The sequence below is a fragment of the Alligator mississippiensis genome, chromosome 2 (genome assembly GCF_030867095.1).
Source record: "Alligator mississippiensis isolate rAllMis1 chromosome 2, rAllMis1, whole genome shotgun sequence".
NCBI lineage: Eukaryota > Metazoa > Chordata > Crocodylia > Alligatoridae > Alligator > Alligator mississippiensis.
Window position 1 is genome coordinate 242,057,213 of NC_081825.1, and position 27,790 is coordinate 242,085,002.

Consider the following 27,790-nt stretch of genomic DNA (forward strand, 5'->3'; position numbering starts at 1 on the left):
CCAAGGCTGAGCTGTCAGGGAGGCCTGCAAGCTGTCTTGTCCCAAGCGTGTGCTTTAAATGTCCAGGCAGAGGCAGAGGCTAATGGGGGCAGAGACCTGGATCCCAATTAGCTTCTTCCATCACCAGAGGCTCATAGAGAGCCTGGTCACCATTGCTTACGGGCAGTTAGGGTGAGGGGACTGTCTGCACTGCAGCCTGGGAGCTTAAAAGATGCTGGGCCAGAAACCTGTTAGTGAGCCTGTCTGGCTATGGGACAGCTCCCTCTTACCCCCTAATTGCTTTTGCAGCACTCCAGCCAGGGCGTCTAAATGCATGGCTGCTGGCAGCACTTGTAGTTTTTGTAGTGTTAGAAACTTTGTAGCAGTACAAAAATTATGTTTGGAGATACCCTAGAACAGTGGTGTTCAACCTTTTCAGCTGGCAGGCAGGATGGGCAGTGCCCAGGCTGTCCACAGGCTGGATCCAGCTGGTGGTCCTCATCTGCGGAAGGGGGCAGGGGGCATCTTGGCTCCAACCTCGTCCCATGGAGGGGCGTGGCCTAGCTCCAAGGGGGCAGGCAGCTTGACCTGGCCCTGCAGGGCAGGGAGGGGGCTTGACCTGGCACCAGCTGGGTCCCATGGAGGGCAGGAGGTATGGCCCAGTTCAGGGGGAGGAGCATAGCCTAGCTTCATCCAGCCACAGGGGTGGGGGAAGAGGGTTGGACCTGGCCCCAACCTGCTGTGAAAGGCCTGGGGCTTGAAAATTTGGCAGCAGGGGTGGGTAGCCATATTTATTGACTCCTCTCCCCTGCTGCCAAATTTCCTGGTCTGTGCGGAGCCCCATGGGCCAGATACTTGCGGCTCCATGGGCCACATTTGGCCCACAGGCCGGAGGTGGAGCACTCCCACCCTAGAATACCACTGGAGTGTTCACTTTTCCTAAAAGGAACTAAAAAACTCTAAATGTGGTTCGTTTCCTCTAATATCCTGTCCTCTTCCTACCACTACCCATACTCTCTCAGAAGCTTTTCTCAAAACTGGTTTAGAACATGCACACTGCATTTCCAAATGGATGGCATCTGCCATGATAGGCCCTTGCCTACAAAAGGTCTTGCTTCTCTGAACAAGTTAATCTCTACGGTGCTGCTCATGCCCTACCTTCTTCTGGCATTTACAAGGCAGCAGTTATCTCGCTTGCATTTCTGATTTCTAAAGTGCACCTCCAGCAGAGTCCTGTAGCATGGTTTCAAAACTGTGTCAGGGTACAAGATATGCTGCCTATAATTAAACCATACCATGGGTTAAACTAGCAGCATGCACGGGGCTTGCAACAGGCCCACTATTTAACTATCAAAAGCTGAGAAAATTTGCAAAATCAGTAACATCCTAATACGTGCTGACACATTAATTATCTGCAGCTATTAATCACTGCTACAGCTCCCCCAGGCTCCATCTTCACTGATAAAACAAAGTGGGGTTTTTTTTTGTTTTTTTTTACCTCCTTCACTTGTGACCTATCCAGAGTTAAAAAACACAGTGAAGACAAGGCATGCTAGTTTTACTATGAGCTAAGTTAAGTGACAGCCATCCAGAGCAAGGGCATGGGCTGACCTTGCATTAGTTACCTCATGTTAAAACCAATGTCTTTTCAACACTGTCTGGATAGCTTGGGCAATGAGTTATACCGAGGTAGGAAATAAACCTTTTTTTAGCAGTGTAGACAAGGCCCTAGTAACACACACCCTCATGCCCATATACATATATATCTGCAAAGACACCCTTTACAACACATAGTTGTATACATGCTGGCACACACATTTCTCTCACCTCAGACTCGCTACTTTGAGATGCAGTGGGAGAATCAGCTCTGTTCTGCTGGTCTCCCTTCCTCCCCTTTTTCCCTCCCTCCTCCTCATTGCTGCAGGATGTGCCAGCACTTGTCTTGGCAGGAACCAGCTTGGATAGTAAAACTAAAGAAGACTCCAACATGTTCGTGACTAACACGGTCTTTAGCAGACCTCATCTCTCCCCCACCCCCATGCACACACGGAGGAAAAAAAATACACATTGATACAGGCTGGGAACAGACACAAACAAGGGGCCCATCCACACTGAACTTCACACACTGTCTTGCAAACATGCATGATTTGTACTCCCATAAATCGGGACTTTGTCACAACCACAATTATAAAAGCAAGTAAATGCATGTTGCACGTAGATAGGAGCACGCATCCCAACACACATGAAAAAGAACAGAACCTTTCCATTTAGAAGGGTCTTGGGCTACATTTTGGGAGGTAAGTTTCAGTACTGAAAAGCAGCAAGTGCCAGGCTGACAATCCTGGAGACTGAGTTCCTTCATTTGTGCACAGAACAGGTAAAGTCTCAGCCAGTAGCGGTGTGAACATTTCTATACTGCTGTGCCATTGTGCCTCTGCCTTCTGGCTTGTTCATTCTCTCTCGACTGTCTACCTCTGGTCTTTTTTCTGTAGCAACTGCCAACAAGAAGGTCTCTTATTGATGGTGATTTTGTCTCATGGGTACCTGTTCCCCAGAAATTGGTGGCCTATCATTGTTCACAATCCAATCAACAGTCATATGGCAAAGAGTTAATTTTTTAGTGACTTGTAACTGGTTCTGGAATACAGCAAGTGGCCTAGATATGAAAGTCTTCACTGGCCCATAGAATTAGCCTGTCTTGGCTCTCTAAAGCTAAGTACAGACAGTCAAAAAGCCCGAGGCTGAATTGATTCAGTCTTTGCAGGTTAGTCTAAGATGCACAGATTAAACTGATAAAGCAAATGAACAGACACTCACTTTTGATTCAGGAAATGCAGCCACATGACTGCAGTGGCTTAAGCCAGAAGCCAGGGTGTACAACCGCATGGCAGTCTGGGATGTAGCCAGCATGGGCTGTGTTCACTTCTTCTTCCTGCTGCCCCTGAGGTCTCTGGGATTTGCAGTCCATAATCACAACAGCAGAACTCTGCAGGGTGGCTCATCACTTCCTCTTCCTGCTTCTAGGATGCCTGTAGGTTTTGTAGTCCACTCTCACAGCCAGCAGTAAGTTTAGCAGGGCAGGGCAGGGCAGGGCAGCTCTGTCTTTGGGGGAAGGGAAGTTTAACACCCCTTCCTGGCCCTAGACCCCAGCTGAGGTTTGCCTGGGTGGGGGCCAGTGAGGCAGCCAGTCCTCACTGCTCCAGCTAGGGATAAGAGGGGCGGGGCCAGCTCTGCTCTCTGGAGCAGACAACACAGCACAGTCCAGGGCTGCAAAATGCTGGGGGACTGTGATTTAACTTGAACCAGGAAGGGGTCTGGGACAAAAGTTTCATAAACCAGTTGGACTTAAATCAGTTGAGTCTGATTCTACATTCAACCAGACTTATCTTAAGCCAGTTTCAGCCATTTTGAAACTGGTTTATACACACTGAACTTCTATTGTGTTCCAGGTTTAAACCAGTTTCTTATTACTTAAACTGGTTTATGTGTAATTTCGTCCCTAGGCTAAATGAGTAAACACAATGATTTTTTTGTTCTTAATGGACAAGCTGTATAGACTTTTCATAAAGACACAGGGCTGGAAGTGTCCTTCTGGGTTATCCATGTCATATAATCCCACTCATAATTTATCAAAATCCACCTGAAACTTGCTATTAATGTATTTTTGCCTGCTCTGCTCCTGTTCCAGAACCCCATTCCTCTGATGGTTAAAAATGTTCTTCTAATTTCTGGCCTAAATTTATTCACGGCTAATTTAGACCTATTTGTTCTTGTGCCAACACTGCCTGTTAGATCAAATAGTCCTTTTCCCACCACAGTTGTTACTTCCCTGATGTTTTTATAGAAGGCAGTCATTTCCCTTCACTTTACTAGGCAATATAAGCCAAGCTCTTTTAGTCTTCTCTCCTAAGACAGGTTCCCCATTTTCCATCATAGTTGCCCTTCTCTGTACCTCTTCCAGCTTGAATTCCTCTTTCTTAAACACTGGCATTATTATTTCTATCTTTCTGCTGGAAATACCTTGTCTAATGCATCATGTTTACCTGTTTCATGGCCACATCATATTGCTATCTTGTGGGCACTATTATATGCAGGTCATCTCTTTTGTTTACATGAGATCTCCAGAAATTTCTAGCAGAAATTATTGTTCTCTGGGGCTAGGGACAGACATTCAAAAAGCCTGAGCCTGAATTGATTCACTCTTTGCAGGTTAGTATAACCTGGCTATGCTGAATCAGTTTGTAACTCCACAGACATCCCAGACATGCATCCACATGCCTGCAGTGGCTCAGGCTAAAAGCTGGGGGGGTGCTAGAGCAGCCCTTCCTTCCCTTCATCAGTGCTGAGCTGAGGGGAGCGTGGCCAGGCCCCAGCAGGATGCACTTATTAGGGAGAGGTTCCTCCTTCTTCTGACCAGCCCAGCAGGAGATTGATAACACAGTGTTTATCATCCCATTAAGAAAACACAGAGGGACATTACCAGCTACCTGTTGATTCTGCCTTTGTCCTGTCTGTCACAGCACAGACCATAGCCAGCTAATGCTGGGAGGTGTCTGTGAAAGGCAGAGGAGATGGGGAGTGGAGGGGGGGGAGCAGGGGAGAGCCAGGCAGGTGCCTGCAGTCTCTGTCAAGCTCCAGCCAGGAAGCAGAGGGGAGGGGACAGCCCTCCTGTGGAGCAGAGAGCCCCACTCAGCCCAGAGAACATGCCAGGATGCTGGGGGAGTCTGGTTTAATTTAAACCAGCAAGGGGTCTGGGACTGACATTGCATAAACCAGTTTTACCCAAATCAATTAAGTCTGATATTACATTCAACCAGGTTTATCTCAAACTGGTTTCATTCATTTTCAAACTGGTTTATGTGCACTGAACATCTGTTTAAACAGGTTTAAACCAGTTTCTGATCACTTAAATCAATTTATGTGTAATGTCTGTCCCTAGGCTGGGTGTGTAACTTGGCTCTTTTTCCTATTAAACTTCATCCTGTTTCTTATATATTGGTTATTTAGATAATCCAGTCATTCTTGAGCAATATGCCAATCCTCTTCTTTATTAACAAATTGCACTAGTGAATTCCTACTTTTTGTGCTTACACCCTTCCTACTTTTTGTGCCTTTAGCAACTCCACTTAAGCACAACATCAAGACTTTTGCTATCTCTTGTGGAAATCTTCCTCCATAAATTAGTACTGTGGCCCCTCCTATGTGGGTCACTGCCCTTGGAAGCTAAATGCCTGCCTTGCTCTCCTGTGTCTGCTGGATTTTTTTTCATCTGCACAAAAAAGGAAAGAGCAAGACAGATTGCTCTACTACATGCACAGAACAACAAAGGCACATATGATTATTCTCAAAGAGAAATGAAGCCAGACAAACAGTTGGCACACCTGTGGGTGGGGGGCAAAAAAGGATTTCTGCCATTCTTCTGTTTGCTTCTTGCATGCTTCATCCTAGAGCACACTAAGAGACATTTTAAGGGAAGGTTTCACTGGAGGGCAAAGTGCTCTATCCTTGCTTGCTTTACTCCAGAGAAGCTGGCACAGAACCAGCTAGAAAACAATAGATTACAAATGCATGCTATGGTATACTGCCCTGGAAATGGACAACTCCAAGAGGGAAGTCTCTAAGTGCAGCACTTGAAACTTACGGAATAAAGCCGCAGCACACATGGAAACCACACGGTGTGCTGTTAATACATGCAGATGTGCCATCAGCCCCCTCAAAACTGCAGCTGAAGGGATGGGTGTTTAAGGGTTGAAATGGAAAAAGTTTGAAAAGCAGTGATACATAAGGAGTTGCTGTTCCTCCACGAGGGGGAGAGGAGGTGTTATCATTCAACATTAATCACTCACGTTTCCAACCTGCCTAAATCCCATGAAAAAAACCAGCAAAGAAAACACCAGCTGCTGCTGCTGCTGCTGCTCCTACTCCTGCAGTACCCTCCAGCCTCACCCCTTCCCCAGACTGTTTATTTTTACAGCCAGTGAATCAGCCAGGGGGACTTTCTCTCTGCAACAAGATCAGCTGAGAACAAACTGTAGTTTGTGCAGTCCCTGAACCACTGGATTTGTTTTGTAGTTTATGGTCAGCAGCAAAACGTAGCTGGGGAGAGGAGAGAAAGTGCTATACAGCTTTTCTCTCACCCAGCCAGACGGGACTTTCATTTCACTCTACACAGACAGGGGCTTTCCCAGCTTTAACACCTTTTAGCTAGGGACAATAAGCAAACTTAATACAATACGGGAATGTGGTCTTTGCTTTTGTTGTAGGCTCCTTGGGGCAGGGACCATTCTTATATATGTATAGTGGAGTCACCGTCCTGACTGGTGATTCTAAAAATCAAGGGGTAGGAGTACTAGCAAGTCCACAGTCCTTGATCAGAGGTAAAAAAAAACAAAATTAAAGAGGGTAAATGGGCAGATGAAAGAGAAGAGTTTGTAATTTCTGAAATGTGCCATATTAGCAAGACATAAAAACTTTCAGCAAATTCAGCATCTTCCACTGGAACAATGTCTTCCTCTTTTTATCACCTCATCATTCTAGTCAGCCAGCTGCAGTGGTACTTCCTGCCAGCAGCTCCTGGGCTTTGCTGATGGAGGTTTTCCCATCAGAGGCTTAAAGCTGACTAAATATTTCAAACTTTTCTTGTGGCCCCTTCTTCCATGAAATTTCAATTTGTGGCTTCCTCCCTGGGGTTGATAGGCACTGGGTAATATCCCTTATTTTCTTTTCTTGTAGAAAGCACCAGAACCTGAAAGGTCAGCAGTGTATATGAAGCTAGGCCTTGTATGTTTGTATCTAGTTAGTAACTCTACTGCATCCTTATGCTTCCCTCATATTCTCAATTGAGAGCAAAGAAAACCGTGTGTCACCCTGTTCTCCTGAATCTGCTCAGATTTTTATGGGTCACTCCCACACCTTGCCAGCCACTTTAAAAGACTTGAAATCTACTCACATAAAATAGCATGTGACTTAATATCACTATATTGCAACGCATTGTCATGGCATGATATGAAGTGTGTGTGTGGCAGGAAATAAGAAAGCTGGTAGACCTCACGTGTCAACCAACACCAGAAACTACCACCTAACATGTGCCAACAGTGATTTCAGCAAGGCTTCTCTGACATATGATCTACGCAGCAGCAGCAGTATTTCTGGTAAGGCCTATCCTGCTCCTGATTACCATCTCCAATTACAAATTTGGAAGGCCCATACATGTAATCCCCAAAGAGCAAGAATTCCAAGGAAGCCTCTCAGATCCAGTTGTCCATAGTATTAGAGACTCCATACATACAGAATTGCCAAATCTAGCTATTTCCAGATACTGTTTTTTGAACCAAAGGCCTGCCCAGTCATCTGTCATCAAGCACCTGACTCATACATACCTCCAACCTTTCAGTTGGTCAGTCTTTGAAAGGAATTAAAAGGTACTCTCTACTCCAGACTAAATGGAAAACCACTTGACTTCTAGAAAGGCGTCAGTCCCTTAACCTTGTGGTTTCAGCTGCAGAAGGTGCTGTGAGACTGATTTGTCGCATAGGCAGAGGCCTGGCGTCAAGCTGCTAATCTCTTTCAGATTTAAGAGGCTGCCTGTTGCCAGGACTTCTCTGCCAAAAGATAACTTAATAATCTTGATAATCAGGAGCTCTGAGATAATAAAATGCCTGTTGCCTGCTCCTAGATGAAGAGTTTTATACTGACAAGCTTCTTAATGTGGAAAAGCCATTTGTGCTATGGAACAAAGCAGATCATTTACTTGAAGGTATCTGAACACAATCTCTTGTCCCCAAACTATAAGTGGAGAAGATTCAACAGACTCTACCTTGTTCCTTTCAGCTTACCTCTGAAGAAGAGGCTTTCAACTACAGTGATGAGTTGCTTATTATATTATAGTCTAGGCTCTTTTTGTTCTGTAATTTTCAGCTGAGTGTATAAGCAGATAGCGACATGGTTTTCTTCAAACATTGTCTGCGTCCACACACGTGATTAATGCATGGTAAGTGTGTCAGCTATTTGTTGCTCTTGCCAGAGGCCTGAGTTAGTACATGGCTGCCTTTTTAAATTTACTTTTGTCTTAAATAGCACCAGTTGTATTCCCTCCAGTTTGGTCTGTGTAACTAGGTTATCTTCACAGTGTGGAATGTGGTAGGACACTCCAATGACCAGTGCTTTATGTTGCCATGTTTGTCCTTGGATGCTCAATACCCTGCTGAGACACTGTCTTTGATAAAGAACTAGAGTATTGTTCCTCAATGTAATTTTAACATTTTGGTGTGTCCAGACAGTGATACAACATGCTTGGGACATTGCTGCATTTATCTAATTCTTTACAGTCTCCCATTCAGCTGGCACTATGTCCTGATTGTTTCTATCCTTAAAGAAAAAATTATTTGGTAATATCTTTCACTGGACCAACTACATAGCTGAGAGAGATGTTAGACAAGTTTTCTGACACAAAATGCTGTTCCTTAGGTCTGCAGACCTGAAAGCTTGTCTAACATATCTCCCACCTACATAGTTGATTCAATACAAGACATTACTAGACAAATCTTGTTCCCACTTATTCCCTGGACCATCATGGCTACAACAACATCACATACCTTCTATCTATGGCATTCTCAATCCTTTTTCTTTCTTCTTTTGCTCTGGCATTATAACTAACAGCCAACCAGTTCAGAGCAAGAGCAATTGATATAACAGGTGCATTTCTCTTCTTCGCACCCTAAGATTTGAAGGTCCCTGATGTCCTTCTCCCACTGTGCTGTAACCCTATCTCAATATGTGATGCCTGTGGCTAAAAGCAAAATCATTCTGGAATGTAGCTGGAGGATTAATTTGTCATGATTATGAGGGTTTTTTTATGGTTATGCACCTTTGCAAAGAAATTACATTTACAAGCTTTGTTTTTTTGGAAGATGCCCCTTGATAATGTTGCATTATAGGCTTTTCAGACTTGATTGACAATGGCTGGGTTATCTGCTACTACAGGTTGAAGTGACTCACACGAGGTTTCTGCAGTCAGTGCTAAAGAAGAGTCTACAACTGCCAGTCTGCCTGTGGCTGCTCTTTGCATTTTTGAGAGCAGCACATGTTCAGGAGTAGCAGACAAGGTGGATGGGAGGGGAGGAGAAGGGTGCATTGAAACTAAGTGGTAGGGAAGGTGACAAATTACTTTCTGGGTTTCTAGAAACACCTGTTTCCTGTTGTTGAATGCCTCCAGGAGTTAGCTATATTGTTCAGCTTAATTAACCAGCACTTTACTTACTTATTCCCTAAACTTTTAGTCAGCTTTAGAACTTGCTTTTGGAAATGGGGACAGTATGGGATTTGTAGGTAAGAGGTACTATACAAGTATACTGTCAGGGGCAACAGAATGAGGGAGGACAGGAACAAAGACATTCAGGCTATAAATAGACATTGCCAAATGAAACAGATAAGCTGTCCCAGGATGTGTCCCAGCAGAGCTGGTCCACTTCACTGAGTGACATGTTTCCCACTTACAGAGACGCTCCCCCTGGGAATCTGAAAAGCTCTGGGAAAGTTGGGGTTCCTGGCCTAAAGAGATGTATATTCTCCTTTGTAAGAGGGGAAAACTGGACAGGCTCTCCTAGGGTTTATGGGCCTGATCCTGCATGGGAAATCCCAGGGTGCACAGGACTGGTGTCCTCAAGCCCTAAGAGTGCCTACCTAGGGCTGTTGGAGAGTACAAGCAGCTCTGGGCTGCCCATGCTCTCCCTCTGTAAAGCAAGTAGATATTGGCAGCTGTGGCAGAGCACCAGTGGGGTGCTTGCCACTTAAGGGCTGTAGCAGGCTCTGAGTGAGCCTGTTTTGTGAACAGCAGAAAAGCCTCCCCCAGGAACCATTTTAAGGGGGAAGGTGGGTAGCAGAGAACCTTTCTTGTCTGCCACTTTAAGGAGAAGAGCAGGCAGGTGCAGGCCAGCCCTGATGAGGCAACCATTTTAAGATCCTGCCTCTCAGGGCTGGGGCAACAATATGCTGCCAGCGGCCGAGGGAGCAATACCACCCGGCTGAGCTGCTGCTCAACGAACATCTTGGAGGTAAGCACAGGAGCTATGGGGATGGCAGGAGGCTCCTGGTCCTGGGCATGACCTGAAACTGCACCCTGCCAGGGAAAGGTGGCCTGTTGGGGCTGTTTGTGGTGGAATAGCCCCCAAGAAATGCCTGGCCAGTTATCTCCCTGGTGAAAAGCAGGTAGGGGCACCTTAACACTAGCCCTCACCAACAGATGGGTTTATATAGATGGGTAGTGGGGCCAGGCATGTCCATGGAAAAGGGTACCTGAGCCCATTGTGGGGCAAGAACCTGGAGCCCCAAGAAGTGGCGAGAGTTGAGTTGTGGCCCTGGCTGAGGGGCAAGTGTGTTGAGGCCTTGGGAGAAAGGGGACAGAGAGATCCAGGTAAGCTTTTAGGTGCCTGAGGCCGTAAGTGGGCCTGAGGCCATAAGAAGCAGCATTGAGATAGAGCCATGAGTGAAAGACATGAGTCATCAGCCCCAAAATTGTGAACTAGTGGGCAGTGTTACTCAGTGAGGGGCAGAGGCAGCCTAGTGTGCTGCTAATTGTCCAGCAACCGTTCAGATGAGGGTCACAGGAAAGGCCCAAAAAGCTGCACTAGGGCTGGCTGAGGAGTGGAGAGTCAAGCCTGATGGCCTTCCAGGGTCACTCAAGGGCGGAGTGAATGTGGCCCAGCAAGGCGCATGAGTAAAAGGAGCCAGGTGAGAGAGGGCGGAGTGAGAGGGGAGCAGTATGAGTGAGGCCCTTGAACTGGGCAGTATGAGTGAGGCCTAACGCTGGGCTGAGTTGGGCCTGGCCTCAAGCCAGAGCATAGCACAAGTCGCAGGAACATCTGCGAGGCATGGGACACGATAGGAGAGTTATGTGTTTACTGCCTGTAAACAGCAGAGTGCTCGAAGGGCAGCCTCCTGACTAATTAACATCAGAATTATTTAACAAGGCATGGCAGAAGAGTAAATTAATTGGGTGGATTGCCCAAAGACAGGTATGCGGGCTTGCACTGTGACTGGGCCTGGGAGTCTGCTCCCTGTCACAGCTGCAATAAAGGGGCACAAATTATAACTACCTTTTGTTGCAGCCACAAATGTGGGCATTTGTGCTGCGACAAAGTGTATGAATATCTATTTGCTTCCACTTGGTACCACCATAAAACTTGCTATGGCGGCACAAAAATTACGTCTGTTTCCACCTTGGTGAAGTCAAAAGGATAGGAAGGGTTAGCACTCGCTCTATATTAAGAAAAATGTAGGTGATAAAAACTATATTGAAAGGGGAAGGGATGAAGACTCCCCTGACTGAAGCCCCGTCTACTCTAGCAAAATGGCCTGTTGTTGAAAATGGCTGTGACGGAGTTCTCTTGAATGAGTGATGAAAACAGTGCAACTGCTGATGAGGGAGGACACTATGTTTTCAACACTGTTATGGAAATCAGAAGTGAGACTTGCTGCCACCATGGCTCCCAAAGATCCACACATGGAGCTCATTGTCTCATACTTGGAAGGAAAGGGAAGGGATATAAGCCAGTAATTTTAGTCAGTCTAGTATTTCCGACCTCTAGGCCATTTATGACGAGACATCTATAATAAGTGCATGCTGTATAAGCCCAAACTGTCTCTCCTCCTCTTCTGTCCTCTGCTACCTTGTGTGGTGGGCCAGTAGGGGGCATTACCATTCTGAGCCACCCACCTCACTATGCCCTACCAAAACTCTGCTTCGACTGTCTCCTTTGGGGCACCCATGTCTGGCCGACTCCCCTCCCCCAAATTCCCTTCCTGGAGCATACCCACAAGGCTAAGGTAATTGCTGCCACCACCCAGGCCTGGGTTTCCATTAGGGCTCTGTGCTGCCCGGGGTATACAGACCCTGCTGACCTTGGGGGTGCTTTGCCTACTAGTAGTATTTCTGGGTGCTCCTTATAGCCTGGAGCCACCCAGGAGGTTTTCAGGTAATACTCCACAGAGCTGTACTAGGAGTGTAAAGGCCTGTCCCTCCTCTCAAGCATTCACAGCTAGGTGTGCTGTAACAGGTAGCTTTTATTAATCCAAGAGGAGGAGAATGGGGAAGGAGTACAAGACAGATGAGTATTAGAAAAACAGTACCTTGAGTAAAGCAGAATGAGCTTGTTGGCCCTTTCGATATGCTTCTAGTTCACTTGATCCTAAATTACTGGCTAATTTCAGGTGAGTTACTCACATGTTCATCCAGAGACTGATGGAGTTTTGGAGGCCCTTTTGCTTGTTTCAGCATCCTAAAAATGTCTCTCCTCCTCGAAGATGGAGTTGAACCCTTTTTATAACCTTTATGACCTCAACACTAAGTCCCAACCAGCAACAGGCATTAGTTGAGGCAGACCAATCTTTTTTAAAAGATGTCCGCATCCCCAGGTGGTGGGCCCAGCATCACCAAACAGGCCTGGCTGGTACCTGGGTGGGACCATGACACAAAGGGTCTCTGCACCACAAGAGGTGGCAGGGGGATGGGAGGTCTCAGGCCCAGGGACAGAGAGAGAGAGCAGAGAATTTCTTCACACCTCCCACTTGTGGACCTGTAACCAAGAGATGGGGGTGAGGGTAGGAGTAAAACAGGGAGATGTGCAGACTCTATTAATGTTAAAAACAATATCCCCATACTTAGATCCTGCAGTCTTAAACAGCAGCTTTCTTTCCCCCTATTGTTAAATGGCATTGAATACCAGCAAAACAGGAAACCGTTTCCTTCAACCTCTGACCCAGTGAATACAGCCAGCTGCTGGTAGCTGAGAGTTGCCCTGCTATACTAACCTGTTCCTGGAAAGTGCCTGGATCTTTGGAGACATGTTATGGAGAGGGAGAAATACAAGTGAAGTCTGAATATGTAGGTAAAATCAGCAGTTCTTCAGAGTTCTTTGGAGAAAGATTCTTGGAGCATTCACTGGGCTTCTTCAATAGAAATATTTAAAAACTGCATCTCAGTATTAGTGCAATTAGGGTACAGTGAAGTAAAAGCAATAATGTTCAACCCAATCTCAGTTACCTCACTGCTCCTGAACTCTAAATGAACTGCCTCCTTGGTGCTCTGCACACCTTTTACATCAGACTTTATATTTTCTCACTCGGTCTGTTGGGTATTCACTTCAGTTTATGCCAGGGGTCAGCAACCCCCGGCACGCGTGCTAAGCATGGCATGCGAGACCATTTTGCTCAGCACTCCACAGCCAGCCCCGGCTCTGGGTAGCTGTTGCTGGCTGGAAGCCGGGCTGCTGCCAGCAGGGCTCACAGCGTCCCAACTGCCTGCTGGGAGCAGCCCGGGCTCCCAGCTGGCAGCAGCTACCCGGAGCTGGGGCCGGCTGCAGCCGGGAGGCTACAAACAGCTGTGCTGGGCTCCGGCATCAGCTCCGTACCGGCACGTGCACCTGCGCCTCGGAGTGGGTAGTGGGAGATACCTGAGGCAGCGTAGCCCTGGTCTCTCCCCCGCTCCTGGCACAGTGCTGATGGCAGGCTTCTGGAGCCCAGTGCAGCTGTTTGTAGCTAGCCTGGGCTCTGGGCAGCTGCAGCAAGCAGGCTGCAAAAAGCTGCGCCAGGTTCCACAGCTCCGGCATCAGCTCCATGCTGGTGGCAACTGCACGGGCACCTCGGTGCGGGCTGTGCTGCCCCGTGTCTGCTCCAAGGTGCACACGCCTGTACGGAGCTGATGCCGGAGCCCAGCACGGCTGTTTGGAGCCTCCCGGCTGCAGCCGGCCCTGACTCTGGGTAGCTGCTGCCAGCCAGGAGCCTGGGCTGCTCCCAGCAGGCAGCTGGGATGCTGCAAGCCCTGCTGGGAGCAGCCCGGGCTCCAGCAGCTACCCAGAGCTGGGGTAGCTGCTGACAGCCACAGAGCCTGGCTGGGGGGCAGGGGCTTTGGGTGGGGGGCACAGAGCAGCAGGGCTGGGGGGCAGGGGCTTTGGGTGGGGGGCACAGGGTGGCAGGGCTGGGGGTTAGGGGCTTTGGGTGGGGGGCAAGGGGCACAAGCAGGGCATCCTGCCATGTACCCCTTGCCTTCATTTTGTTTTTCTGGCATGCTGGCACTCCGGCACCTTCCAAGGTAGGCACTGTGGTGTTTTTTGGCACTCTGGCCAAAAAACGTTGCTTACCCCTGGCTTATGCTGTGATTCTTACATCTCACAGTCAAGTCAGGTCTGTTTGGTTGTGTGATCTCTGAGGAGCACATAGGAACTACAGGAATGATGCTATAAATCAATAAGCAGCCCTTATCCACCTAAGGAAACAAGGTCCTACATGGTATTAGGGGAGCTGATACATCTAGGAGTTCCAGCATCCTAATGAAATGTGAAATGGGGGCCATTAAAGACCTCATGGCAATTTTGCGTAACTGTACCTTCCCAGTCCAGATTCCAGTTTCTAACCAAATTTCACTGACCTACAATTCCCACACTGCAATTTCAGTTGCATACAATATTCTTCATGTTGTCTCCCAAACTGTTCTGTAGAACAGTTGTTCTCAATCTTTTAGAGTCCAGGCATATCTCTTTAGATTCAGGGCAGCCCTCAGAAACTGCCAGCTCTTAGCTTTCTTGACTACAGAAAAATGATGGAGCTACTCTTTGTTGCACAGAATTCAGAAGGACCATAACAGGTCAGAAAGGTTTTGATACTCTTGTGAATCGTGTGAAGCTGTTCGCACACCTAACAGTACTAATATTGCACGGTACTCTTAAAAGGATCTTGTGGCACCCTGGTTGAAAATCACTGTAGTAGAACCAAATTAGAGCTGTAACATTAGCGGTGGTACCTTTTCAAAACTGCATAGCTGTTATTTCTCAAATTACAGCATTCCAAAGAGAAAGAACTGATGTCAAGCAAATCCCTATCACTTCTCTACCCTTCAGCTCTAACTCAAAAGACACCCTTACATCATTACTGGCAATAAAGGCAAGAGATTACAAAAATCACCTGCCCCATCAACTGTTAGCTGAACACCCAAACAGATGGAGGCTTAGAAGTCATAAACCACTTGTACGTGAAGCCCACACGCTCCTGAAACAGAATGAGGACCAAACCTATGGGCAGCAATAGAGGGCTAAACCAAACTTATGGGCAGCAACAGAGTGGGCCAACCACTGGAAAGGGTCAGATCTATTCCTACAGTTTTATATCAACACCGAGTGAGTTGCCCATTGGACATGACCTTGACAGAGAAGCATGGGTCAAGCCAACTGAGATCTGGATACAGATGCTTCAGAACAACACTTCACAAGATGAAAATCTTGGACAGCCCCCTGTGTGAATTCAGTGTCCAACAAACATCACAGCACCTAAGCAGAAGCTGCAATCTTTACAAATGTCCAGATGGGGTAGATGAAATCTGCACATTGAACGACAGTGCCAGACAGTGGCTTATAGATTTGGAAGTTGATATCTAATGCCATGTGAAAGAAAGAGAGGGTGTGCATCTACACTTATGTTAAGGCACTTTTTCTAATGCACATTAAATTTAGTACCTCCAATGTGAGGTACCAAAGAAATGTCCATTAGGCTGCCTTAATGCACAGTAATGAATGCACAGTTTTTAAGTGACACTTAATGTGCAGTAGCCTATTTTACTGCACATTAGCATAATCACAGGTTTTTTACGTGATGCTTTAATGAGCAGCAAAATAGGCTACTGCACATTAAAGCGCATGTCTGGATGCAGCCAGAAAGTTTTGACTTATTTAGCTCTCTGCTGCTTTGCATAACTCTTACATCAGATATTACGCCTCTATATAAAGAATCTGCTATTGATAAAGGAGCGACCACCATATTATCCCTTTCTACCAGGGAGATGAACTGTGAGGTTTCGTAAGTATGGTCTATACAGTAGTGTACACAGTGATGTACAGGTCTGATCTTGAACCACTGAACATCATGGAAGTTTTGCAATTAACTTAAATGGCAGCCGAATCAACCTCCATACTTTGTGAATTATTTAATGAAAATGATTTTTGCCCCAAATATCGCAGTTTAAAGTACTTACAGTTAGAAATATATGAAGTTCTGCCCCATGTTACACCATGCAACTCCACTGACATCAGTGGAATGTAACTGTAAGGAGAATTTGGGGTTCAGTGTTTACAAAGTACACTGAGTTCTTCACATGGGAGGCTCGATAATAAAGTGCAAAGCAGTTACTATTATCAATTATTTATTATTATTTTAATTTCTAATAACTTTGGATTTATTCTCCTAGAATCTGGGGATTTCTCAGAAAAGAGATAATGAAGGGGAAGGTCACAAGTGTGTATGTGCGTGTGCATGAAAGAATGAAGACGCAGTGTCTCTGTGTCTGTGGCCCCATGTTCACTTCTTAATGTCCCGGCTCGAAGGCCAGGGAGCAGGGAGACTCCTCCTTCTAATGGAAAGAAGCCCTTGGTATCCATCCATGATTAGGGCCAAGAGGCCTAACAGTTGTTAGCCAGTATTTGTTAGCCAACAGTTGTGAGTGTGAAGGAGGGGTTCCACCTCTTAGCTTGAATAAAAGAAGAGTATTGGCTATTGAGGCTGAAAGGCAGCCTAGAGATGAACAGTGGCTGGAGGTAGGTCTTACTTTACAAAAATTCTGTGTGGAGACAGGCTACTTCTGCTCTTCTCACTAACTGCAGGCTCTTGAGAGCTGGGAAGAAGAAAAACAGTGGCCAGAATAAGGAAAAACTTAATGAGGAGCAGGGAGGATGAAGAAAATGTAACCAGATTATATAAATTAACTGCAATATCAGCATTGCTTCCCTACCTGTTTGGTTGGAACACTCCTTTTGTCCATTTTTCCCCTTCTCTTCCTGCCTTTTGATTTTTAATTGTAGGTTTTTTGCTTTATTCTGCGTTGTTCCTCTGCTCCTAATAGCTCCCCTACTTGTGTCCCAATGTATTAAGGGCTAAAATGTTACACTCTTTTTAAAACAGCTGTGTATTTTCTTGGATGCATGTCCTCTAACAGCCCAGGTGAATCACAGACGAAGAAAAGCCAGCTGCTTTATCCCAGACCCCAGCCCTGTACACACAAACTGCTACCAAGGGCACTGCCAAAGCAGAAGAGAAGGCAGGCAAAATTTCAGGAACTTATCCCAGATTTATCTGCACCTATGAGAACCTGTTCAGAATGTAGGATAGGGGAGGGCCATGATCATTCAGCTTTCCCCTGTCCCATTCCCCCAACCCTTATGTCAAATTGGGGTACAGTTGGAGACATAAGAAAAGCACTAAGGGAACCATACAGCGGCTCTTAAACGTGAAAATAGTTAAAGGGACTTATTAAAGCACTCACAAATACAGCCAGTTAATAAAACATACAAATAAAAATGTCTAGGATGGAAGTTGGAAGACATGACCTGAATTCTAAGATGTGAGAGAAGATGTTTTTGCCTCTTCTGCAACATCTTTTCCATAACTACCATTTTGTGAATCTGGATGCCTTTCTGATCACGTGGCTACATGTTCTTAAAACAGTTCCTTTGGCAATCTCTTGCTTGGTTGCCAGCAGGATCTGACACCTGGCCTGGAGCTCCCGGTGTTTTTCATTGTTGGTGACTGGATAGGCAAATGTTACTTCTGTCTGCCCAAGAATGCTGTTCATAGCATTTTGAATAACCTCAGAAAATAAAGAACCAGTATCTTCCTTGGGTTTTTTTTTTTTTTGGTCTAGATGTCTTCTACTTCTTTTGTAGGAGTGACCCACATTCAAGGCTAGAGTGTCTGATTGATGCTGATGGTCCAAACCTGTTGCTTTGGCAGGCTGCCGGTCACTTTCTGTTTAAAATATATCTTTCTCTCCCATTTGTAAAGGGAGTAACTGTTTGGCATTCTTGTCATAGTATTATTTTCTCTAATTGTTTCCTGGCACATAGGTTTCTTTCTTGCTTTGTTTTGGCTTGGTTTGAGTTTTTTTGTAATTCAGCATTAATTGTACTTAGCTCAAGGGACCTATAAGATGTTGGCACTGAAAATTTTTATCCTCTGGCCATTATCCATTGAACTAATGATCCTAATAAAGCAGAGGTGTGCTTCAGTATCTAACAGTGCTAATTACAGACCCCAGGAATATGTCAGGGTTGTGTTGTTTTTATTATCAAGTTCTGTGCTCTGCATAGTGGTTTTTCCACTAACGCATTTGACTGTGCATAGTTGGAGTTTGATGTGGTGTGCTTGAACTGGGAGATCAAAGAGGGTTGCCAAGTGAGCCACTTGTAAATTGTGGGTCATTATCTGTTATTAACTTATCTGGAGTCTCACGATGAGCAAACTGTAATTTACACTACAGTACTACATTGCTGCTCAATGTGGTACGCAACAGCTGAATTTAAAATATCTATATATGAGTCCAAAATGAGCAGTAATCTTCCCCAGTTAATTCAGTGTTTACCAAGCATGATCAAGAATTTAATTTAGTTCTGGTAGGTTTTACATATTGTGTTTCCTGCCTCTGCTACCACATGTAACAGCGCGGAGGGTTTCACCTTCTCTGATTCTCTGCAGTGCTGCTTGCTTCCAGGAAAGTTTGGAAGCATTACAACCTCCTCCAGTTCTCTGCCAGGTTTCTTTCAAGATTTAATGATTCAGGTGGTTTTATTTGCTCCATTTTCCCCAAATTCTAGTGTTCTACTGCCACAATATTCTGAAGTGCAGCAAACAGAAGTGTTGCTAAGAGGCTTATCTTTATTGCCTGACCCCAATCACAAGAGCAATGCCCCTGCTATGTATCAGTACCCACTGATTTCTTTTGCTACTGTGACATCACTGTACTGTTGTTTTAGGAAGAGGGTATACTGCAGACACATGATATACTTGCTTTTACCTCTACCATCTTCAGAAGTGTCCCTTGCAGTCTGTTTCTGCCTGACTCTTACTATGCAGTCTGTGGTGACATGCTCTTTTTTGGTGTCTGTAGCATCTCCCTTCACTGTGGTTTCTTCATCTCATCTATACCCCTGAGATATTTTTCCATCTTTTCCTCCATGCTTGTTTGCCCTTGAGTTCCTCTTTATTCTCCGCCATACTTCCCTCAGACAAGTTGTTTTTTCTGGTAAAGACTGATGGGGGTCTGGCAAGAGACTGAGCATATATCCACATTGTAACTGGAAGTGTGATTGCAACACCTGAGCTCCTCTTAATCTACCCAGACAAAACATGGCTTCAGTGCAGGCTGGCCCCACAAGTGCATACTTAATGTCCCAACCAGGCTTTTATAGCTCATGCTTCCCTGTCCATAATGCTTACCAGTACCCAGGCTAGTCAGATTAAAATTGGCTTGGGCATGACTACACTGACACAATCATACCTCTGAATGCAGTAGAGGTTTCACTCAGAGAAGAGACAGCAGTAAATAAAACAAAAGCACTGAAAGAAAGCTGCTACTGTAGCTGCCAGAAGTTGCTTAGCAGCCTGTGGGTCAAAGGAAAAAATCCCTTCTACGATGTTCATTGATACATTTCACAAATATGAATAGAGCCTTGCAACAACCTTGTGGAGAAGGGAGGGATAATTATTGCCATTGCATAATTTAAGTGGAAGTTAAGGAACTTGTTGAAGTTCACACAAGAAGCATATGGTGAAAATAAGAGTCACAACCAAGAACTTAGTCTGAGGTATGTGGTGCAATTATTGTTGTTTTTCCACTTCCATCCTTCTGTTTCATCAACATACACAGAATGCATCTTTGGACAGTTATAGATGGATACTTCTGTGCCTTCTCCCATGATACACCTTATGCATTACTTTACAGGTGTTTACAGCTTATTTTCCTCTGCTGTGTTCTCTGCACAAATCTCCAACTGTGGTTAGGGAGTTTGTGTGCTGTGACGGCATAAGTATCATCTTGTGATCATCTTGGGCTCCTTTCTTTTCTTATACTTCAATCTTAATACATTTGGGCAGAGATGGTCTCTTAGTGCACTAGGGTCCAGGTCTCCAGGTGCTACCACTGTGCTGTTTCTGTTACTGCCACTGAAGATGTCCCATTAAAATATCAGTTCTCAGAGGACTTGGAAAAATAACAAATCTGTCACATTTCAAGCCCCAAGGTTTTGTATGGTATACACTATGAGAACAAATGTAAGCAATTGTCTGGTAACCTTTTTTTCCTGAAAAATAATACAGCACTTGAAAAGACATGGATGACTGGGGACCCTTCAGCATCAGAGGTCTGTGAAAAGTACCTGCTCTGATGACAAAATAAGAATAAATAAAAATGAGGTAGTTTGTTGAGATCTGCCAAAGTTATGATGACCTGTCTTATTTCTTCATTTGCACTTTTGGCACAGACTGTCCCTCATTTTGTCCGTGTAATTACAGCACCCCCTACTGCCACTTCAGCAATCTGCAGACACACCACAAGGGGCTGTGATAAAAAGGACCACCAATTCTCTTCCACAATTTATTGAGCCATCCTTCTGAGGAACATCAAACTCTCCCTTCTAAAAATTGCTTACATCCCTACCATTACTGATGTGAGTGGTGACATCAGCTTTTCATCCTCGTTGACATTGTAGGCCCAGAGGTATATTCATCAAGGTAAAGTCTTGAGGATTGCCATTACTCTTTCCTTCTTCATTGGCAGACTGGGAAGGGAATTAGAGCCAGGGAGAACAAAAGACAAAATTCTTCACTGCTTTATTAGGAAACTGGTAGAACAAGTATTGATTCTTGCAAAAAGCCCTGCCCTCAGCACTGAACTTGCGTGGGGCTGACAGGAAGTGCCCACTCAGAACTTTGACTGTAAGTCACAAACTGAGTGTGCCCTTCCTCCACGCCCTGCCACGCTCTGCTTCCCTCACGGCACCAGTCTCATAGGCTTTGATCTTTTTGTCAAAGTCAAGCTTTCTTCTCTGAACCAACAACCAGCTGCATTCGGTGTCCACCACCCTCAGATTTTCTTTCTACAGCAGGGCATTGGCAGCCATGGTCCCCTCTCCCCCTCCCCACACTGCCTGGGTCAGGTTGCTATATTATGCAGAGGCACCAAGTGTGTGGGGGCCCAAGGGCCCTAGCTCGGGAAGAGGGCTGTCACCTGAAATGCGTAAAACTTTTTTACATGTCCATCGTCCTAGGCCTCTTCCCTGGCAAAAGTCAGTGCCTATGGTATTGTCTGGTGTAGCATCAGGGTTGGCTGTGGAGTTTGCTAGGAGGTTAGACAATAGATTTGTGTAGGAAGGTTTGGATAGGGATCACAGAATCATAGAGCAGTCAGGCAGGACAGGACCCCCAGAGGTCATCTAGTTAGGGTGACCACCCATCCATAATTGGGTAGGACAGTCCTGAAATGTAAAGATCAACTTCCAGTCCTGGGCTGCATGACTCCAGGACAGCATTTGTCCTAGATTCCCAGTACTCTGTGCAGGGATCTGGGTTTTTCCATTTGTGCAGAAAACCACAGGAAACGGCGGGTTTCCCTTTGCAGGCAGAGTCCCAGCCTGTAAGGGGCTAGGGGGAGTGGGACACAGGGTGTGCCACGTGCACATGGCTGGCAAGACAGCCCCAGGCAGTGGAGAGCAGCTCCCCAGCTGCCTGTGGGTAAATGGGGGGGGAGGGGGAGGCAGACTGAGGCCCCCATGATGAGGGAGGAAGTGGGGCAGGGTTGGCACCTTTGGGTGCTGCCCAGCCACATGGGCCAGGAAAGTGCAGCCACAGGATCTGGCTGGAGAACGGAACAGTCACAGGCGACTTGTCCAGGAGTGTGTTGCAGGGGAGGGGAGAAGGCAGCTCCCCACTGCTGCATACACTCCTGGGGACAGGGGCCCGGCAGCCCATGCTCCCCCATGGTGAGGCGCCCCCTGCCCGCGGGGATGGCAGCAACAGCAGAGTTGTACCCCTGTTGCTGCCGGGTGGGCAAGGGGGTGCGCCGCCATGGCAGCGCAGCCAACGCGGGCTCCGGGGGCAGGGAGCCGCCAAGCACAGTCTGCATCCTCCCCCGCCCTCCCCGGCTCTGCGCGGGGCGGGGCGGGGCGGGCACGTGGCCTGCCTTCCAGTTCGGAAGAGTTCCTCCCTCGGCCCCTGCTTGAAGCAGGATCATCCCTCTCCAAACCCAAAGCCTCCCCCACAAGCCCGTCATCAGCCCCCTCAGTAAAACGGTGGCCAAGCCTCGCCCCACGCCGGAGCCTGCCACGGGGGGTGGCGGCTGCACAGCTTGTTTCCAAAGGCCCCGGAAGCCCAGACCCACCCGCCACGAGGAGAAATACCTCCCTCACCCCAAACACAACCACTGGCCTGGCCACCAGCGCAGCGTGCGCCAGACGGCCGGCAGGAACAGCGGCCACAACCCCTGGGGTGCGGCGCGGAGTGGAAGGGCGGGGGCGCACGGCCTGCGCTTCCGGTTCCGGCGCCATTTCCGGGCCGTAGGCTGCGCGGAGCCGAGAGTGGGGTGGTGGTGCCATGGTGCTGCTGGAGAGCGAGCAGGTGCGGGTCGGGTCGGGTCGGGTGGCGGGGCCGCGTGGCTGTCGGGCCGGCCTCTCCCTTCCCTTCCCGCTAATGTTGCGCCGTGTCCGTGTCTCCGCAGTTCCTGACGGAGCTGACGAGGCTGTTCCAGAAGTGCCGCACCTCGGGCAGCGTCTTCATCACTCTCAAGAAATGTGAGTGCCCCCCGGGGAGGCCCAGCCGCTTGGCGCCAGAGCTGCTGTACAGGCACTGTTCCGCGCTCGCAAGCGGGCGCCCGGAGCCTCTTCCGTCCGCGTCCGCCCGGCGGCGCCGCCGCGTGTCCTGCCAAGCTCGGCCACGTCATTCCGCCCGCGGGGCGCCCGGCTCCGGCTCCGGCTCTGGGGCAGCAGGCGGAGCGGCTGCAGCGCTCATCGCCACTGCTGTGGGCGCCCCTCCGGGCCGGGTGGCGGAGGCCACGCGCCGGGCCGTTCGTGCAGCCCGCAAGGCTGAGCACGCTGATCCAGATGAATAACAGAAAGATGCTTTTCACCAGCCTCAGTCTATTTTGCTTGGGGATCCCTGGCATGCTGGGTGAAATGCTGCAGATGGGTTGCTTTTTTTCTCTCTCTCAATTCTCAAAACGGTTGCTATAGACCTAGAAATTGTGGGAAGAAAAGTCTGGCCAGTCTCTGGTTGCTGCTGCTGACTGCCTTGTGTGGCAGATGGTCTCCACTGCACAAGGCCTCGGGGTGTGTAACCATCCAGAGCTTTTGTAACTGGAAGAGTCTCACCTAGTGCCGGGGGCTCAAGACTGCTGGGGAAAAACGCTGACTTGCAGCTGTAGGATGGAAGCTCGTATCTTCTTCCTGGCCTGATTATTGCTGGATCAACTTTCTAGTTCTGGTGACAGTTAGGTAAGTGGCTGAAGGTAAAAGAGAAACCTGGTATGGTTTTTAATACAGATGATGGTCGAACAAAACCAATCCCACGGAAAGGCCACGTAGAAGGATTTGAGCCAGCAGATAACAAGTGTCTTCTGAGGGCAACGGATGGGAAAAAGAAGATTAGCACCGTGGTAAGCAGCAAAGTTGGGCTAAAGAAATAACGTGCAACTCCACTTAAACCCTGAATAGCTACTTGCATTGTTTAGGCTAATTGTCAGTTGTAGCTCTCAAAACTTTAACTTTCTTTCACAAGTGGTACTTAAAATTCTGTCAAGCATTGGAGCCAGGCAGTTTTCAGGGTAACTTGAGCTGTCTCCAAGCATCCAAACATGTTCAAGTGTTTTTGACAGTAGAATCTGAGTGTGAATGGATAAGAAAAGAGTGCTGTGTTTGGAAATTAATTTGGAACATGCTGTGGAATAGCCTCTTGTATAAAAAACAAAACAAAAAAAGCCTATTTTCAAATAGTTGGACTCTCTGCCTTCTGACAAATGGCTTATTTTGACCGAGGTTTTTTTTTTTTTTTCAACTTATGAGACCTGTCACCAATCACTTTCTTTCTTGTGTGCCCCTCTACAGTAATATCCGTGTAACTGAACACTGAATCTGATCCATTGGTCAGACAGCTTCAGTTGCTGGTGGGGATCAGATGGCAAGAGATAGCACAACTAGTTACTAGTTAGGAAAGACTCGCACCTTACCGCTTAACCTCCTTTTCTGCTTTTTACAGGTGAGCTCAAAGGAAGTAAATAAATTCCAGATGGTAAGTTTTTTGTAGGGGAATGAGGTCTTGTATTTTTTATAGCAGTGGTTCTCAACCTTTTTTTTTTTTATCCCAGGACCTATTTGTAAACTTCGGTGGCCAGTCTTGACCCAGTGCTCCCAGCATGCGGGGTGGGTGTGTGTAAGTGTGTGGGGCATGGGGAGGCCCCAGGCAGCCCCTCACAGGCTGGAACTCTGCAAGCCTTCAAGGGAAAAGACATAGCTTTCCACTTTTTTCTCCTTTTTTAAAGAAGAATCTGTTTTTTAAAGTTTGTTCATTTTCATATGTTCTTGCGACCTACTGGTTGAGAAACGCTGTTCTATACCTTTGTTTTCCCTTTTGCTCTTCTGGTGTGTGTGTGTGTGTGGGGGGGGGGGGGATGTTAATTAACAATCCATGGAAGTCTAATAAAATTCTCTCTGATCCATCCTGGGAGAGTCTTAGACTTGTTTTGTTTTTTGTAGGCCTATTCCAATTTGCTAAGAGCCAACATGGATGGCTTGAAGAAGAAAGACAAGAAAAGCAAAAACAAGAAAAGTAAAGCAACGCAGTGAGGGAATGGAATGTCTCCCATCAATGCAATTCATCCAGATACTTGCCTTCAGTAAAGTCCATTTCTTAGATAGCTTTGGCTTTACATCCAGGAGAATACTGGGATGTGACCAATAGTTTTTTAAACTGGAGGCAAAGAGTACTTTCTGTGGATTCCTGTATGGTGGGAATATTTACTGGGTTATGCTGAAATAGTTTCACTCAGCTGCCAACTAGTCTTGTACTTGTATTGCTGTTCTATTTTGTATTTTTACTTGAGATAGCCAGTGTAAACTTGGGAGGGAGGCAGCAGGGAAGGAGAGTGGCCTAGTCACAAGGAAATGCCAGGACAGGATCTTGAGTCTCTGTGACTGAAAGCCTAGTATGAACTACTGGGAAAGTGGACACTAAGTAATCTTAGGAACACTGACATTTTATTTTTCACCTCTCCTTCATGGTTTCTAGGAGTTAGCATAGATCAATAGTGGTAAAAAGCATCATCCTTAAGATGTATACAAAGATTTGATTCTTAGATAAATGGTTAACCTGTAACTACTGTGGTAGCTCCTTGCTAGGAGTAGATACAAAATGGTTACGCTTAATTGTTTCAGTTAAACAAAATAAGAAATCAATTTGAATAAAATAACTCTTAATAACATTCCCCAGTAAACAACTAGGAATTAACCTGTTTATGTGTACTTGGGATTCAAACAGTTCTGACACCATTTGCAGGCCCTAGGGGTAAGAACCAAGCCCACCTCCTGCAGTTTTGCTTTGAAATGCCCTGAATTTCTGATTAGGTCTCTCTTCCTTCATAAAGAGGTAAGCGATTCCTCCCCACTATTTGTTCAGGATTATGCTATAAGAAATGGGGTATCTACATTTTATTGTAAAGGAAAACTGCAGTACTGAAAAGTTTGGTTACTAGAAGCATCTATACAGGCACAAAACTAATTTAACTAAAATAAAAGGTAATATACTTAAAAACAAAACCAAAAACCCCTACTAATTCAGTACATGGAAGAACTTTTATAGATAGGTAATTGTTCTAGGTTAGTTTATTATGTGGAAGTAGAAGAACTAGTTATACTCCTGAGTCTCAAGGATCTTCTTAAGGCAGTTGTGTAAGTATGATATAAATATCTAGGATTAAGGCTACTTAACACCTAAAGCCATTGAGTTTGGTGTCAACTTCAGTCTTCTTGATATAGTTGTATGGGACAGTATGGGTTGTTCCTGGTGCTTGGTGTGTCTACCCTGAGCACTAGGAAGAATCAGCCAGCCTGCAGTAGGAGCCTGCTGTCATCCCCTGTGCAGATTCTGGGGCACACACCCCCTCAGGAACATACAGCCCACAGTCCTCACAGAGGTTGGGGTGCAAAGCAGTAAGGGATGTACCCTTCCCCCACATCCACTGACAGTTCCCGTTGCAGCTGGTGCCAGTTGCTCCCAGGGCCACTGCAGCAGAGGCTAGGGTGAGTGGACAGGCTGCGCTGGGTCCTGCACCTGCTTGCTGCCACTCCCCCCAGCCTCTGCTGCAGTGGCCTTGGAAGCAACCAACACCAGCTGCCTGTACCACAGCATGGGCGAGTGGGGGCAGGCAGAGCCCAGGTGGGGGGGGGGGCACATGCAGAGCACAGTGCAGCCCCAGAAATGCCACCCCTCCCCAATTCCCAGCCTCCCTCACCACCTTGGGAACCTATACCTATTTGTTCCATTATAAAGTGGGTTCACTTTATGCGAGGGAAACCTGTATAGCCTAGAGCCAAATTAGCCCTGAATCTCTCCAAATCAATTCAGAGGTTTCTGATTCTATTCAGACCTCTTAATAAGTCTCCCAATTTTGATTTGGAGATTCAGCTGCCAAATTTCCACCAAATCAGCTACTGAAGCTTTACAGTCCTAATTGTTATGACAAGGGTTTTTTTCTTCCATGTTAAATTGCAGGGGGGATGGGACACCTTATTAGAATTGAGTAAATGCAGTACAAATACAAAAAAAATTGATAAAGTGCATTGTCTTACTATTCTAGAACTAGAACAAAAATTAAGTGAAATTCAGTAAGAGCTTTTGAACTGAAAGACTGTTTCAGCTTGCCAATCACAGTCCTGTCTGTAAGTAACAATGTTCAGTTTTAGAGGATCACAAGAATTGTGTCACAACTTGCTTCTGAAGTATAGATATAGTCATATTCTTTCAAGAGGCTTCAGTACTTATTTAAATTTCAAGTAATGTGCAGTAAGAATTCTGCTTAGAGTCTTCACCTGGGGAAAATTCCTTTCCCAGAATCAGTCTTCAGGCTCAAAGTGCATCACACATTTCCACTGGGGAGCAGTGTATGTGCTGCCTCCTACAGGCTGCTGCTTCTTGGATCAGAAGTAATTAGGGTCACATGTGCCAGGCACTAATTGCTATTGCTGAGTGGCACTGCCTTATTAATTAATCCTCCCAGACCAGAATATAAGTGGGACTTGCATTGCTCTCCCTTTCCAGAGGCACATGGCATTTGAGGGTACTTTTGTCTGGCACAGTACACTTGCTGTGTCAACATGGCTGCTACTGAGCAAACAAATACTATTATTATGGAGTCCAGTTAAAATACAATGCATGGCTAGTGCATGATTATAAAACATTTATTTTGAATTTGTTTAGACTATGTATGTTACAGTTATTGCATACAAAACCTTAGACACTTTACACTAAAAAAATAAAAACAGTATTTGCCCTGCCTTGCTTTTATCACAGCTTCTTGAAATATGTACAAAACAGTGGCAAAGTTGATAGAATGTTTTTTGTTTAGGGCATGGAGTTTTTTCTAAAGTCAAGTGCTGCTACTGAAACACCCCAGTAACAGGGTTTTTTTTAAGAACTAAAATAGAACTTTGTAGTAATCATCTCGATAACTGTACAGGATAAGCACAGGAACTCTGCAGAGGAAAAGAAAGAATGTTAGACTTCAAAACAGCAGATAATATAGCAGTCATGCCAAAGCTTCTAAACGAGCTGTCTTTGGAAACAGGAGAAAGGCGAGTCTACAACATGCTTGGTATGTGTGGACTGACTTCTAATGGCCCAAGGTTTTATTGTCTACCTCATAGCAGGTATGCAGTGTTAACCCAGTGAGCCTTCTGTAAGGCAGAGGGAACTAGATAGTTGGAATAGGGGAGATGTGACAGCAATTTAAGTCTTA

At 46.4% G+C, this 27,790-nt stretch overlaps 2 protein-coding genes across 2 annotated transcripts in view; one reads left to right on the top strand and one right to left on the bottom strand.

The window, feature by feature from the left end:
• The first annotated feature begins 22,299 nt into the window (after window positions 1-22,299).
• On the top strand, window positions 22,300-27,329 carry SRP14 (signal recognition particle 14). The gene is made up of 5 exons (XM_006275881.4): window positions 22,300-22,404; window positions 22,505-22,577; window positions 23,325-23,437; window positions 24,037-24,069; window positions 24,534-27,329. The coding sequence occupies exons 1-5, from the start codon at window positions 22,381-22,383 to the stop codon at window positions 24,621-24,623; spliced, it is 333 nt and encodes a 110-aa protein (XP_006275943.1). The 5' UTR covers window positions 22,300-22,380; the 3' UTR covers window positions 24,624-27,329.
• EIF2AK4 (eukaryotic translation initiation factor 2 alpha kinase 4) overlaps window positions 27,218-27,790 on the bottom strand; it is a 72,537-nt gene continuing 71,964 nt past the window's right edge. Inside the window, exon 39 of the mRNA XM_006275882.4 lies at window positions 27,218-27,527. Within this exon, the coding sequence (XP_006275944.1) occupies window positions 27,470-27,527 (58 nt within the window). The 3' untranslated portion in view covers window positions 27,218-27,469. The remainder of the gene's footprint in view (window positions 27,528-27,790) is intronic.

Excerpts from the sequence above, each read along its gene's own strand:
- SRP14 (XM_006275881.4), top strand. The coding sequence starts at position 22,381 with ATGGTGCTGCTGGAGAGCGAGCAG. Across the intron at positions 22,578-23,324 it reads CTTCATCACTCTCAAGAAAT|ATGATGGTCGAACAAAACCA; the intron begins GTGAGTGCCCCC and ends TTTTTAATACAG. Across the intron at positions 23,438-24,036 it reads AAAAGAAGATTAGCACCGTG|GTGAGCTCAAAGGAAGTAAA; the intron begins GTAAGCAGCAAA and ends TGCTTTTTACAG.